Source organism: Neovison vison, chromosome 7, assembly GCF_020171115.1.
Source record: "Neovison vison isolate M4711 chromosome 7, ASM_NN_V1, whole genome shotgun sequence".
In the NCBI taxonomy this organism is placed as follows: domain Eukaryota; kingdom Metazoa; phylum Chordata; class Mammalia; order Carnivora; family Mustelidae; genus Neogale; species Neogale vison.
Window position 1 is genome coordinate 102748232 of NC_058097.1, and position 15570 is coordinate 102763801.

The following is a 15570-nucleotide window of genomic DNA, read 5'->3' on the forward strand; positions in this document are numbered from 1 at the left end:
TATTTTTCCCATTTCTTAATGGAAATTACCATTAAGGAAAAAATGACCAGTTTGTACTTGAAGAGAAGTAAAATTGGGGAAACTTTACACTTAGATCTGGCTTTGAAAGCATACACACTCTCACCATTCTATTAATTTTTTAATGTTCATATACATGAATAAAATTAGACAGCATGTTGTACTTTAACCACTCTATTAAAGACTTATATTTGAATTTAACATATTATTTTTGTTCGAAGTGTAGCTTATTTGGTATGACAAAGGAAATAATATCTTTATACCATCATATTTACCTATGGTTGTTTGCTCAGACATGGTACATTCCTGTTTTCTAGCCCTTCACGTGCTACTGGTGTGGCCAATAATATCAGGGCTATTCCTTTTTCCTTTCCTTGTTGGGTGACATGAGGCACAGAAGCTCTGTGTAAGCTGAGTGGGTTTGGTCAGAACTCTGAGGTCACCTTGAAAGTGAAGAAAGGTTGTTCCCACAGAGACTCAGGTATGGAGGAATCATTTGGCAGTGAACAGAAGTTTACATTGGCTGCGGAATTGACTGTCAGCATGTGAAACCGAGAGCCAGAATTCAGGTTACACCTGGACTAGGTCTAAGTAGTCAACAAAAAGCCTAATTTGTGTCTTGAGAGACACAACTGAGCATCCGTTGATGTTCACCAGTTGAACATCTGTGTGCCCCAAGTCCACCAGTGAATGGACTAGCTACCCTCCACCAAGTGACACCCAGGTCTCTGTTTTGGTCCAAAGCAATGGTAGTAGAGTTGCCCATTTGAGAATGTAAATTCTTCATTCACATGTCTGTAAGAGCACTGGCTTGGAACTGAACGTAGGAGGATTGGTAGAGGCAGGAGCAACTGTTTTTCAGCTTCCTTCTAGGAGAGGAGTTTGCTGGTGAGAAACACCAGCAGGATCTGAATGGCACTTGTGATTGGGCAGAGGAAGGTTCTGTTGGCCAAGCTGGTTGTCCTTGGGACTGGGTATGGGGTTGTCTTGGCTGTGAAGAAGTGTCTTGTCATTGGGGTTGGGTGTGGGGTTGTTGTGGTTGTGGAGATATATTTTCTTGTTGCAGTTGAGTGTGGAGTTATTCTTGTTGTGTAGATGTGTCCTGTTGTTGAGGTAGGGTGTGGGTTTGTCCTGGTTGTAGAGGTCTGGGAAGTGGCTGTGTCTGGAAAACAAAACAAAACAAAGGCATCAGAACCTGCTTTGGGGGGGCACTGGAGAAAGGAGGCCAGTCTGATGGAACACTAGAGCCAGAGTTCATGAGCAAACTTCCGTCAACACTTTTTAGTGGCTAAGTGTATGTAGAGGAGTAGGAAAACCAGGGAGTATAGAACGTCAAGGAAGAAAAAATAAGTAAGAAATATTCTCCACCCTTAAGGTCTACACAATCCTACAGGGGAAGGAGTTTATACAACCACTGAATTTGTTGTTGGGTGGGTACTGTGTCCTCAAATGTCTTCATGTGCTTAATGTTATATTAGGCAGTGCAAATATGATCCACAGTGGCAAAATTATATATTTTTTTCTTGCTAATTTCAAAGGTTGCATGTAATGCTTATGAGAATTAGATATCAGGGTGCCTGGCCTGGGTGGCTCAGTTAGTTAAGAGTCTGCCTTTGACTCAGGTCATGCTCCCAGGGTCCTGGGATTGAGCCCTGTGTCGGGCTCCCTGCTCAGTGGGGTACCTGCTTCTCCTTCTCCCTCTATGTGCTACTCCCCCTGCTTGTGCTCTCTCTCTGTCAAATGAATAAATAAAATCTTAAAAAAAAAAACAACAAAAAAAACCAACTAGTATCATCGAGACCTGTGGATGGCTACCCCTGCTCTAAAGCAAGTACCCAGAAGCCCCATTCAAACCCTGGAACCTCTTTCTGTGATTTCAGAGGCACTTCTCATTCCTCTGTGCAGGGATCTGACCACCCTTTGGTTCTCTGAGGTTGCCTTCCAGAGAAGCAGAGATAACCAGGCCCTGTGGGTAGTCTGATCTTGGAAAAACTAGAGCCTTTTTAATGATGCCTCCAAGGGTCTGTGGATCAAAGAGGATTATATGGAAGAAGAAAAAAAAGGGAGAAGTCCAGTGATTTGCTCAGGCTCAGGCACTCTCCCCTGGTGGGAGGGTGCCTTCCAATTACAAGGCACTGTGTTTTATCTCTTAGTGTTTCCCAGGGTAGATGTTTCTCCAGTATCCCACTGAACCACAAGATCTGAACACAACGGCTTGCTTGCTTGCTTGCTTCCTTCCTCTCTTCCTCCCTCCCTCCCTCCCCTCTTTTCTTTTTTCTTTTCTTCTTTCCTTCTAAGCTGGATTTTATTAATGTGGAGCCAAGGAATCCTGATTAGAAGCAAACACTTTTTTCTTTCTTTCCTAGCATTTACATGAGTGTTCATCTTGAAAATGTCCTTCAGGGGACGCCTGGGTGGCGCAGTTGGTTGGACGACTGCCTTCGGCTCAGGGCGTGATCCTGGAGTCCCGGGATCGAGTCCCATCAGGCTCCCAGCTCCATGGGGAGTCTGCTTCGCTCTCTGACCTTCTCCTCGCTCATGCTCTCTCTCACTGTCTCTCTCAAATAAATAAATAAAATCTTTAAAAAAAAAAAATGTCCTTCAGGAGGAAAATAACACCCCAGTCTTTTCATAGAGGGGAACAACCAAGGAAGCCATGAAGGCACTCATGTAATAGATTCTTTAGACAGAATCACTTTGAAATTTGTTGTTGTAGATAGATATCCCTTGTGTCCCTTGTAGATAGATATCCCTTGTATCCATACATTTGCAATGTATGGCCAAAAGGAAGATGGGCAGCGTACTACATGTATTTCAGTGTTGGGGGACCCCCAAGGAAGACCTGTTATCTAAACACTGAGAAGGACTAAAGCTTCTTGTTCTTGGTTGAACTTTGTATTTAAAAATTTCATTAAGAGGGGCACCTGGGTGGCTCAGGGGGTTAAAGCCTCTGTCCTTAGCTCTGGTCATGATCCCAGGGTCCTGGGATCGAGCCCCGCATCGGGCTCTCTGCTCAGCGGGGAGCCTGCTTCCCCCTCTCTCTCTGCCTGCCTCTCTGCATACCTGTGCTTCCTCTCTGCATACCTGTGATCTCTGACTGTCAAATAAATAAAATCTTTAAAAAAATAAAAATTTCATTAAGAATGAAAGATTGTCTTTATAGTTTTGAGGTAAGTCTAAGAAAAGTGGAAAAAAAGTGTAAGATATGGACCATGAGTCCTAATTTCTCCATTTACTTTCTGTGTGTCTTCGGGAAAGTTACCTATCTTTCCTGCACCTCAATTTCTTGAATTTGTTTTAGCTCCCTAGAAGGAGGTAAGAGAGAAGGAAGAGGACAGAGAAGGCAAGAGAAGGACCAGGAGCTTCAGGATGGCTGGAAGTTGGGGACAACAGCCTATTAAATGTCAGTGGAAATCCTTGGTGGTGGCCAGAGGCCACTCTAAGAACTAAGGAAAGTATGAGCATTTCTATACTCTTCTTCAAGCCTTCTTTGTGCAAATCTTTACCCCTTTCCTTGAGTCCCTTGGTTAGAGTCTGCTATACCTAGGAAGGCATTGTGCAAGTGGGAATGCATTGTGGAAATTAAACAAAGAGCTGATTTTCCTATCCATCGGTATGGCATTGGACATAATGGCTTCCAAGGAAGCAGGAATCTGGAGCCACAGGTGGCTCTGTGAATTAAAGGCCCCTGGGAGTTGGCCAGAATCTTGGGAATGGCTTTTGTTTCCCAGAGGCATAGGATAAGGGGTCACACTGTCTTCTGTAGGTCTCAGGTGTTGGGGAACTCAACTGACATCTGGATACCACATGATTAGAAGACTCTTCTAAGGCACCCACCATCTAATTTTCCACGCTGACCGAGTCACTGTCAGATGTGTAAATAGGCCACAGAGGAACTTACCTTTTCTTCCTAGTTGCAGAGAAGAAAATGTAGCAGCATTGTAGAAATTAATACTGAAGGCTCTGTGGAGGGCAAATCAATGAGAGATAATGGTGAGGCCCTCCGCTGTGGAATTCACAAGTCTAGCTCCCTTTTCTGCCTTCCTGGGAGATCCTGACCTTGGTGTTGTCTACAGCACTGTCAGCCGATCATTACTGATCTGGCGTATATTGTCTTGACTAAGATTCTCCACGATCTTGCTCCAGTGAAGCTCTTGTCCATCCCCCACCCCACCGACTTCAGCACCCTGAACTCCCCACAAGCTGGAATGCACTTCTGGTCATTGTTCAAGCCAGTCCTGCCTGTGATCTCCATCCTGGTCCCATCTGCCCAGATACTGCACAGTAACTTCAGTGAAGTCATTTCTCCACGTTGTCATTCCCAGACAGAGCCCCGTTAGAGAGACATGCGCCGTGACTGCATGGCCTTGCTGGGAACCAGTCCCGCCATGAGAGGGCTCCTTGAGGGCAGGTTCTGTCGTCAGCAATGCCTGACACGTAGTAAGTGCTTAATGCTTATTAAGTGGTCTGTACAGCTTGGTGTGTTGTTCTGTCAGTGGTCGCGTTATTAACCCCGTCTCCCGTTCATACATTCAACAGTTAACTAATGAGTGTGCGCCACTTGCCAGTCCTCATGCTTGGTGCTGAGGGGACAGTGGTGAACGAGACAGGCATGGTTCTTACTCTTCTGGCACTTTACAGTCTCTTCAGAGAAACAGGCTTGCAACAAAACAATTGTTAAATAATTGATCGCAGTTGTGATGTGTTGTGACAAAGCAGTGGAAGTTATGAGAGTGCAAACAGGGAGCTGGAGCCTGACCCGGGGGTTTAGGGAATGCTTTCTTGAGGAACTGATACTCAACTTCTGCAGTTATTTCTATAGGGGACCTGCCTCCCCAAAACTCATTGTGGAGCCCCGTGGACAGGGGCCTCTTCACATCTCACTGTGCCCCACCCGGCTGCTCTCCGTACCCCCGTCGTATGTGCTACTCCCCTCCCCGTGTCAGGAGTGGGTACCAAAGCTGAACAAGCAGAGAGGTCAGTGCAGGGTAGGAGGGGTCTGCAGACCACACTGTTGGTGGGAATGTGCTGTTTCTGTGGCAGGTTGTTACCATTGGGCCTTTTATCTGTTGTTGCATGGAGTGTGGAGGCTTTAATGAGGTGCAAGGAAAGCAAAGTCGTTGCCCTGATTAGCTTTGGCCGACTTCTAAGACACTGCTGTCTTCGGGAGGCTGGAATGCAGCAGCTCCCTCGGATTTTTACTCTGGGAAATCGCGGTGGGCACAGTCACCTCTCCAGAACCAACTGAGTCTGACCAGGCCCCAAGATGGCAGGAGAAGGCAGGATGGCTTGATGGCATCAGAACCACCGATGTCCACAGAGACTTGGTGGCAGTTCACTACCAAGGGGACACCACCAGGGGCCACAGCCTGATGGTCAGACCTGCCCTTTCAATGCAAGTGGCAGTCTGAAAGTGCAAGGGCCTCTCAACATGGGCTCCTGAGGTAACTTGGATAACGTCATTAGCTGAGAGGAACGCCTTTCTGTTAAAGTGTAATGCGAGCCCCCATGTGGCCTCACCTCACAGTCTGAGGGTGTCCATTTTGTGTGACATTAGAAAGCCAGTTTCATGACACAGTCATCACATGTGGCATTTCCAAAATGAATGTGTGTTTTAAAAAATTATTCTCTGGAATTTGAAGCAAACAGTATGCCCAGTGACAATGATTCTTTGCTTCACCAACTTTAGTCAGGCTCCAGAACATTCTTCTAGGCCTGTCTGTGCACTTCCTTGTAAAATCCAGTTTTAGTGAGAACCCTGCTAAATCAGTTCAGCAAGTACCTCCCACAATGTACCCCTAATACCTAGTTCTTCGTCTTCTCCCATCCCCGGGGAATATCTGACAGCCCTGGCCTGCCTTCTGCAAGAACCCTGTTAGGGGACGCCTGGGTGGCGCAGTTGGTTGGACGACTGCCTTCGGCTCAGGGCGTGATCCTGGAGTCCCGGGATCGAGTCCCACATCAGGCTCCCAGCTCCATGGGGAGTCTGCTTCGCTCTCTGACCTTCTCCTCGCTCATGCTCTCTCTCACTGTCTCTCTCAAATAAATAAATAAAATTAAAAAAAAAAAAAAAGAACCCTGTTAGGTCAGTTTAGCCAGAAGCCCCCCTCACAGGCTCTATTGTTTCCTCTCAGTGATCCCGACCCTGTTCCGTGGCTCTAAATTCCCACTTGCCCGTGATGTATTCAGAACTGAACTTGGTTCTATCCTGAGGTCTCTTTTCTCCTGTTGCAACAGTCCCAAATAAAGTGTTTTCATGTGTTTGCTTGTTTGGTTTTAACCACTGTACAGCTATGGTTTTCTTTAACACTAGAGCGATCTTTGTCTCTGTTGCACCTGCCTGGGAGTGAGGGGAGGGGGGAGGAGTATGTGTGTGTCTGCGCGTGCGTGGGAACTCCTGCAGGTAAAAGGACAGAGTAGTGAGGCAGAAAGGAGTGCAGCTACTAAATTCCCCACATCATGTCTGGAGTGCGTTTTGAGTTGTCCAAGGTCAGTGTGAAACTGTGTAAACCCCATCTGCGCTTGTACAAGCCCAGAGCAGATCACACAGGGGTAGTTTCTTACTGTAGCGCGACTGTGGTTATGTTCGTCGAGTTAGGAGATACCCAGTTTGCCATGAAGATGTGATCCCTCTGGTTATCCAGGCGATACAGGGCGCTGTTGCGGCAAACCTTGTCTGCTTTCTCCCAGAGGCCCAGTGAGTTGTTGTTCGCGTCCACAGCTCGCAGGACCACAGAGCTAACGCTGGCATTCACGGGAACCCATACTAGGAGGGAAGGGTAGGGAACCAGTCAGCCATTTGTGCAGTCAGAAGGGGGATGAGGGTCATGAAATCAAACTTCAGCAGGAAAAAGGAAGTTACAAACAGTGTGGTACATACGGTACGATCCCATCTTAAATGCGGTTGCAGACAAAGGTCTGGAAGGAAATATAAGATATTAACTATGGTGATTTCTTGGTAGTGGGATTATCAATTAGTTTTATTTTCTTCCTTGTGCGTTTTTGTTTTCCTCATTTTCTCCAGTAAATGGTAAACAAAAGAAGACCTGTGCTCTGGCCTTGGTTTTGCTGTAGAACAGAGGTGAGATCCTGGTTGGCTCTTAACCTCCAGAGCCAGTTCCTGTGCACCAGATAAAGGAGATGGGTTGTTCTGCCCTTCTCGCAGGGGGAGAGCAGGGTGGGGAGAGGCGGGGTTGTTGCCTGGGAAGGGGTCAAGTGGGCCCACTGGGCAGTGTGTCATGACATTAGGCACCCTTAGTGCCAAGTTAAAGCAGAGCCCATTCTTGGTCCCAGAATCACTGATTCCCTTGGTCTCTGTTGTTGAGTGTGAGGGAAGGGGTATGGTCTCTGAGCCCCTGTCCAATAATGCTAGGGTTTCCTGGCCTTCCCCAGTCAGGTAATACTTCCCTGTTGACCTAGCATAGGATATACTCACAGGGACAGCACTGACACTTGCCAATTCTAGCATTCTGATATGTAACAGGGAGCGTACTTCAAGAGGACATTTCAGCCTGTCCATTCCCTCTCTTAAAAGATCCCTTCTGGGAGAATTTCTCAGTGCTAAAGTGTTATTCTCCAGGGCCCTGTCAGCCACCCCAAATCCTTTGAGAGTTTTTTCCGTACAAAGCAAAGAAAGTCAAGCATGTGGCACAATAGGATCAGACAGTACTACTGGATAAGAATTCTAGCTCTCACATTTAGGAGCGAGTCATTTCCTCTCTCAGCCTCGGTTTCCTTACTGTCCGTCACTTGCTCTGCAAATAATTATGGAATGCCCACTCTATACCAGGTCTGGTCCTGGGTCTGAGGATGAGGACATTAGCCCTTATGATACAGAGATCATAGTATCTTATCTACAAGGTTCCTGGGAAAAGCACAGAGAGTGTAAGGCTTTCAACATGTGATGGGTGTTGAATGAATTGTGATTGTTATTTATTTATCTTTTTTAGCACAAAACATTTCTGTTCTGTTGTTTTGGCCAATTAGGGTAGGCTGAGCCAAACCCCACTGGCCTGACTTGCCCACTGAGAACCTGACCCTTGTAGATGTGTGCACGATAGTGAGGAGGGTGGTGCTCAGCGATGGTATCCGGAGATCGTACCAAGTCTGTCAGTTCTCCCATGGGCAAACTCTTGACTCTGCTGTTACTTCTGCTCTCCCTCTCTCACACTGGCTTCCTGCCTCCTTCCTTCCCTCCTAGGCATCTGTAACCTGGGTTTCTGGCCTCCACCTTCCCTCTTCAGGCTGCAGCCAGATCACATTCCACATACAGCTTTTCTGTGAGGACAAAGTACTCTCCCAAACCTTTCAAGCGCCCATCTTTCTAGACGACCTAAAGATTTCTGCTTTTACATTTTTACTTCTGTTGATTACAGTACCCAACACATGGCTTTTATGACCCTCCTAACCTGGCTCGCTGTGCTTTTTGCACTCCTGCTCTAGGTGCAGCCAACCCTCCTTGGTTCTGCAGGTGCAACTGGCTATACCTACCCTTGACCTTTGTTCATGTCTGGAACTCTGCCTTCTATCACACATCCCATCCCTGCTTACTCTCCAGGACCTTACCTATGTTCCACCTCTGGCCCAGTCCAACCCTCTCTTCCTCTCATTCCTGAAACATTTACATTTGTTCCTATAGAGTTGAGTAGTTAATTACATTCTGGCTTGTTCTCTGTACTGTGGTTTCTTCCATGTCAGTATCTGGCCAGCCCAATTCTGGGGACTTGGAGGGCTCTAAATAACTACTTATTGATTTAAAAAGTTGTGCACTCAAAAATGAACTATTGGGACTTCATCAAGATCAAAAGCTTTTGCACAGCAAAGGAAACAGTCAACAAAACCAAAAGACAACGGACAGAATGGGAGAAGATATTTGCAAATGACATATTGGATGAAGGGCTAGTATCCAAAATCTATAAAGAACTTATCAAACTCAACATCCAAAGAAGAAATAATCCAATCAAGAAATGGGCAGAGGACATGAACAGACATTTCTACCAAAAAAAAAAAAAAAAAAAAAAGACATCCAGATGACCAACAGACACATGAAAAAGTGCTCCACATCACTTAGTATCAGGGAAATACAAATCAAAACCACAGTGAGATACCACCTCACACCAGTTAGAACGACTAAAATTAACGTCAGGAAATGACAGATGTTCATGAGGATGTGGAGAAAGGGGAACCCACCTACACTATTGGTGGGAATGCAAGCTGGTGTAGCCACTCTGGAAAACAGCATGGAGGTTCCTCAAAAAGTTGAAAATAGAGCTACCCTATGACCCTTCAATCGCACTACTGGATATTTGCCTTAAAGATACAAATGTAGTGATCTGAAGGGGCATATGTACCCCAATGTTTATAGCAGCAATGTCCACAATAGCCAAATTATCAGAAGAACCTAGATGTCCATCAACTGATGAATGAATAAAGAAGATGTGAGATATATATATATATATACACACACAGACATACATACATACACACACACACACACACACACACACACAATGGAATATTATACAGCCATCAAAACCCCCAAATCCTGCCATTTGTAACAAAGTGGATGGAACTAGAGGGTATTATGCTAAGTGAAATAAGTCAATCAGAGAAAGACCATTATCATATGATATCTCTGATATGAGGAATTTGAGAGGCAGGGCAGGGGGCCGTTGGGGGGTTGGGAGGGAAAAAATAAAATAAGGTGGGACTGAGGAGGGATACAAAACATAAGAGACTCTTAAACTTAGGAAACAAACTGAGGGTTGCTGGGACTTGGGGTGGGGGTAAGAATAGGGTGTCTGGGTTATGGACATTGGAGAGGGCATGTGCTATGGTGAGTGCTGTAAATTGTGTAAGCCTGAGGATTCACCGACCTGTACCCCTGAAGCAAATAATACATTATATGTTAATTAAAAAATAGTTGTACACCCAGTGCTGGACAGTGCCCTTAAAGATGAAGGTTCAGGCAAACAGGCAAGCATCTTTTATCCCTCTTGCCCATGGAGGCAGATACATATCCAGCACAATCTTAATGTAAATGTCACTGCGTCATGGGTTTCTTTCATTGATACCAAGACAGACCCAGAGAACCTCTTCTAATGTTAACCTGCCTGAGCTGCATGTGTGCATAGGACATTCCAACCCACTTATACATGACTTACCAATGTTGACACAAACCCTGAAATTTAAAAACTTTAAAATCAAAATAAGGAGAAGTGGTTGGCCTTTGTTGGTCTTTACCAAGTCTCCTCAAAAGTCCTGAGTCCCAGTGCAATCCTGCAATGACACTCTCATGAGGAAAACATGGAGCCTGTTGTGTAATCCTGTGTGTGGAGTCTGGCACTTCACATCTCCGTGAGCGTAGGATTTTGACTCTCAGATTAAATAATTCACATAGTGATTTGGTTTATCACAGAGTTTTAGCACATTTCTGCTCTGAGATGAAGTGGGGTAAAGTTTGGAGAAATGCCTGGCACGAAATAGGTGTTCAATGAACCAGAGTTCCTTTTCTCCTTCCCCTTTCTCTCTGTTCTACCCAACACCTTGGCAAATGTTTGATTTCCCCCTCACCCAGCATACTCCCTTTCAAGGGGTCTTATGGATCCTCTCTTGACTGTTTGTTCTCCTGCCTTGCTACTCTCAGAAGAACCCCAGTCGACATATCTCCACCCAGCATTTTCACGAGATAGTTTTCTTTTTCTTCCATGTCAACAGCAAAATCCCTCACCTTGTGATATGTTATCTTAAGTGTGGGGTCTTGATCTCTTTTGTAGCTGTCCCTCGACCCCCCAGGTCCTTCCCCATGTGCAGGGTCACACATATGCCTTCCTGTCCTCATCTCGAATTGTAAGATTATCCTCCCTGTTTTGGGAGGACAAGGACTGAGGGAGTGGGATACAATGATCTGAGTCACAGCTGAGGCCCTTAGTGACAGTCCCCATGGAAAAAGGGAAAAGGACAAGCTGGGACAAGCGTGTGAAGGCAGACCATTGTCATTCTCCTGCTGAAGTTTGGAATCTGTGGTTCATGGCTGTGGACATCACATCGGTACTCTCTGCAGAATTTGGTTAGAGTTCTAGGAGAGCAGGACGGCATAGTAATGAGACAGCGGGCTCTGAAGCTGGACATCCTGGCTGAACAGAGCTGGACAAATCTTGGCTGTTACTTAGGTTCAGATACTAGCAATGCTATCCACTATGGCCTTGGGTAAAACTTGAACTTCCCAGTGCTGCGGTTCTCATCTGGGAAGATAATAGCATTTACCCTTAGGACAGCACCCAGCATGTAGTAAGAAGTCCTAGCTCTCCTTACTGTAAGTGAGGGTCGTAGAGTGCAGTGGTTAAGGACTGGGTGTCTGAAGCTAGACTGCTCAGGTTCATATTCCAGCTCCATCCCGTAAGTAGCTGTGACCTGAGGAAGTGACTAACACTCTACCCCTGTTTTCTCATCTGTGAAACGGGAATGGTCATTGTATGTTATCTGCCTAACATATTGTTGTGAGATCTAAATGCATGAATACATGTAAACCACCATATTAAATGTTTTTTTTTATGAAAGTAATCAGAAAGTGCCTTTCTTGACTTATAGGTTTGGCTGATCCAAAACAGAATATTTGTTAAATGTTCCTATGTACCTTGAAGAAAAGCATTGGACTGGGAAGGAAAGACCAAGATTCAGGAGCCAGTTCTGCCCCTTAATAAGCAGGGGAGCCCTGACCTGTAACGTAACTTTTCTCAGCTGCAGGCTGCTTATCATAAACAAGGTGGGAGAGTAGCACTCTCCCTGCCTAGCTCACTAGGATTTCCACCCACACACCAAAGGCAAACAGTGCCTCCCGGTGTTGTGCAATATACTATCATCCACGGTGCCATTGTTTTATCCAATGAATGTGAACAGACCACACATTGTGATGCACTTATTACCCCTGAAAACAATAAAAACACCCACTCTATTGAATTCTGAGAACTTTCCACAGGTGTGCTCTTGCTGGGGCTGTTAACCTGGGTGCCAGGACTTCATGACTCCTGGCTCCGGTTTGCACAAAGGACAGGGAGGAAACAGTCCCACCCGACCAACTCTCTCACACATGGTCTCTTTCTGTCTCTGCTCCCACTTCCCATCTGGGTCAAAAACATATGTTTTGTGTGATTGAGAGCAGGAGTGGAGGGGTGTGCTCTGAAATTCAGTTAATTCCCCTCAGAAGACAAAGGACAACAAAAAGAATGGCTTCTCCTCACCTGTGTAGTTTGTGTTGCTTTCATAGACATCTGAATTGGCCATGATGCCTTGGCTAGTGGTGATGACCTCATTGAAGAGGACGCAGTTGTCAATGTCACCTGCAGAGCTGGCAGAAGAACACAGTAGTCCGAAGCATAGAAACAGCCAGAGTGGCAGCAACATGGAGCTGAGGACTGCCATGGTCTTGACTTGTTTGGAAACTGCTGGTCCCGGTGCTGGGTAATACCTACACCTCAACTGTTTTTATGCCAGGGCTGCATGTGATGTCACACATGCAAATCTCCTTCCCACTCCTCCCTAACATGAACTGGTGTTGGAAATTCGGCCCAGGATATCAGTAGGGGTGACTCACCCAGTACTCGTCAGCATGACCCTTTACCAAGTCTAGTTTTGCTCAAGAAGGGGAAGGTATTGATCATGGTTCTATTTTGCATCTCATTCATCTCAGCCTCTGCTATTTGAAGAAAGATGTTGAGAAAAGTCTTAGCACTGGCAAAGGAAAATTCAGAGTTGAGTAATCATCACGTACCTGCCCCATTTAGAAGCTCCACACTTCTCTGTAGGGAATTCAGGCATAAAAACTATGTTTTCTTGGAATAGTACATATCATTTTCTTGCTCCCCTTTATTGAACATGTTTCCAATCCCAGTTACTTTTGTGATTAGCATAAAACTAGGAAGACTGTGGTTTTGGATTTATATTTATTTTCTGGAAAGAAACAGCTTTGGTCCACCTTATTCCTGACACATTCCTACATAGTGCTAAAGCACAAGGAAACTACTAAAAAATCAGAAAATATGTTTTCTTATATCTCTCTAATGATCTTTAGGATTTATTCACTGAAGGAGTACTGTGTAAGTAGAAAGGAACCAGAAAAAAGTAGGATCAAATCAAGATGATATTTATATATGTTTTTTCTTTTTTTAAAAAAATATTTAATTTATTTATTTGACAGACAGAGATCACAAATAGGCAGAGAGGCAGGCAGAGAGAGAGGAAGGGAAGCAGGCTCCCTGCTGAGCAGAGAGCCCGACGCGACACGGGGTTCGATCCCAGGACCATGGGATCATGACCTGAGCTGAAAGCAGAGGCTTTAAGCTACTGAGCCACCCAGGTGCCCCTATATATGTTTTTTCAAGAGAAGTACTCACAGACTGGTAGAGCTAGGACCTCTGAAAAATATCCTCCAGAAAAGCAGTGAGAACACTAGCAAAAAACAGTCAAAATCAACTTTTTCTTAACTCTTGAAATTAACCAAAGGCTTACAAAAATACGAGGAGCATTTGTTTAAGAAAAATGGCTGGGGGCGCCTGGGTGGCTCAGTGGGTTAAGCTGCTGCCTTCGGCTCAGGTCATGATCTCAGGGTCCTGGGATCGAGTCCCACATCGGGCTCTCTGCTCGGCAGGGAGCCTGCTTCCCTCTCTCTCTGTGCCTGCCTCTCTGTCTACTTGTGATTTCTCTCTGTCAAATAAACAAATAAAATCTTTAAAAAAAAAAAAAGAAAGAAAAATGGCTGGATCTCCTTGAGCACAAAGAGCACTGTGGCATTTTAACTTGGCTTATTTACACCCCTTTCAACACACCTCTGTACTAGCCTTAGAAACCAACAGCCTTGGGCAACCCCCTTGGGTCTCCTCCCTCTTTGGGAGCTTTGTACTATCAATTTACTATTGCTCAATAAACATTGAAGAAAAAAAAAAAGAAATCAACAGCCTTGCCACTATGGGAGCCATGTAGACTGGCAAATGAGTAGCCAATGCAAGGGGACAGAGTAGGCTTGGAGCTTTCCAAAAGCCTCATTTCCAGAGAACTGTCACTGTGTGACTTGTCTAGAAATTGCCTATGGATCTGAATTCTCAGATTTTATTAGTTGCCCACCAAATGAACTGAGCAGGGACATCAGCGGCCGCATGATAAAGAAAATAGACTTCACAGAATTAATTTATAAAAGTCACTAAACAGACACCAGCCACAGCAACAACAAACAACAATAATCCATGGAAAATACAACAAACCCTAAGAGGGAGGGGTATCACATACCCAGAATGATCACATTGTATTTTTTAAAATCCAGTTTTCAACAAAAAATTACAAGACATGCAAAGGAACAAGAAAGTATGGTCAGTACACAGGAACACACTTCCCAGCCAATAGAAACTGTCCTTGAGGAGGCCTAGATATTAGACTTAGAGATGTTGTCTCAAGTATTATAAATATAGTCAAAGAAATAAAGTAAACCATGTCTAAAGAGTGAAATTAAAGTATGAGAATAATGTCTTACCCAATAAAGAATATTAATAAGGAGATAAAAATGATTGAAAGAAAAGTAATTTTGCTGTGGGAAAATATGATAACTGAAATGAAAATTTTGGTAGAAGGCCTTACCAACAGATTTTAACTAGCAAGAGAAAGTATCAGTAAACTTGAAGATATTCAATAAAAATATCAAATAAATTTAACAAATGAAATGTAAGACTTATATATTGAAAACTATAACACAAGACCCAGAATAGCCAAAATGGTCTTGAAAAAACAATAACAACAAAGTTGGAAGATTCTTGCTGACTACAATTTCAGAACTTGCTACTAAGCTATATAGTAAGACAGCACTGTACTGGCATAAGGATAGACATGTATAGATCAATGGAATAGAGTTGAGAGTCCAGAAATAAATCAGTTGATAATCAACTGATTTTTGACAGGGATGCCAAGACAGTTTGATGGGGAAAGAATTTCAAATGATGCTGGAACACTGGATATTCTCATGCAGAAGAATGAAATTGAACCCCTAACTCATACTGTCAAGAAAATTAACTTCAAATTAGCATTCAAATCAAGAAAGTAAAAAAGACTATCCCAATAATGGGAGAAAATATTTGCAAATTATCTAATAAGGGCCTAGTACCCAAAATATATAAAGAACACTTAAAACTCAACAATAAAAAGACAAGTATCCTAATTTAAAAATGGGTAATGAGTACTTTCTCCAAAGAAGATGTACAAAGGCCAAAGAGAACATGAAAAGATGTTCATCATTATTATTAGGAAAATGCAAATAAAACTACAAAGAGATATCACTTTATAGCCAGGAGGATGGCTAAATGACAGATAACAAGTGTTGGCAAGGATTTGGAAAAATTGTAACCCTCATGTATTGCTAGGGGATAGGTAATCAATTTGGAAAACAGTTTGGCAGTTCTTCAAAAAATTAAACACAAACTATTTTATGACCCAAAACCTCCATTCTTAGGTATATACTCAAGAGAATTGAAAACATTTGACCACACAAAATCTTGTACATGAATGTTTATA

The 15570-nt window shown here is 44.2% G+C and overlaps 1 protein-coding gene across 1 annotated transcript; it reads right to left on the minus strand.

Moving 5' to 3' along the window:
• Positions 1 to 126: 126 nt before the first annotated feature.
• Positions 127 to 12493, minus strand: PLET1 (placenta expressed transcript 1). The gene is made up of 4 exons (XM_044257833.1): positions 12258 to 12493; positions 6583 to 6784; positions 3920 to 3981; positions 127 to 1180 (listed from the first exon to the last, which is right to left on the minus strand). Exons 1-4 carry the CDS (start codon positions 12436 to 12438, stop codon positions 888 to 890), a joined length of 738 nt encoding a protein of 245 aa, XP_044113768.1. The 5' UTR covers positions 12439 to 12493; the 3' UTR covers positions 127 to 887.
• Between the last annotated feature and the right edge of the window lie 3077 nt (positions 12494 to 15570).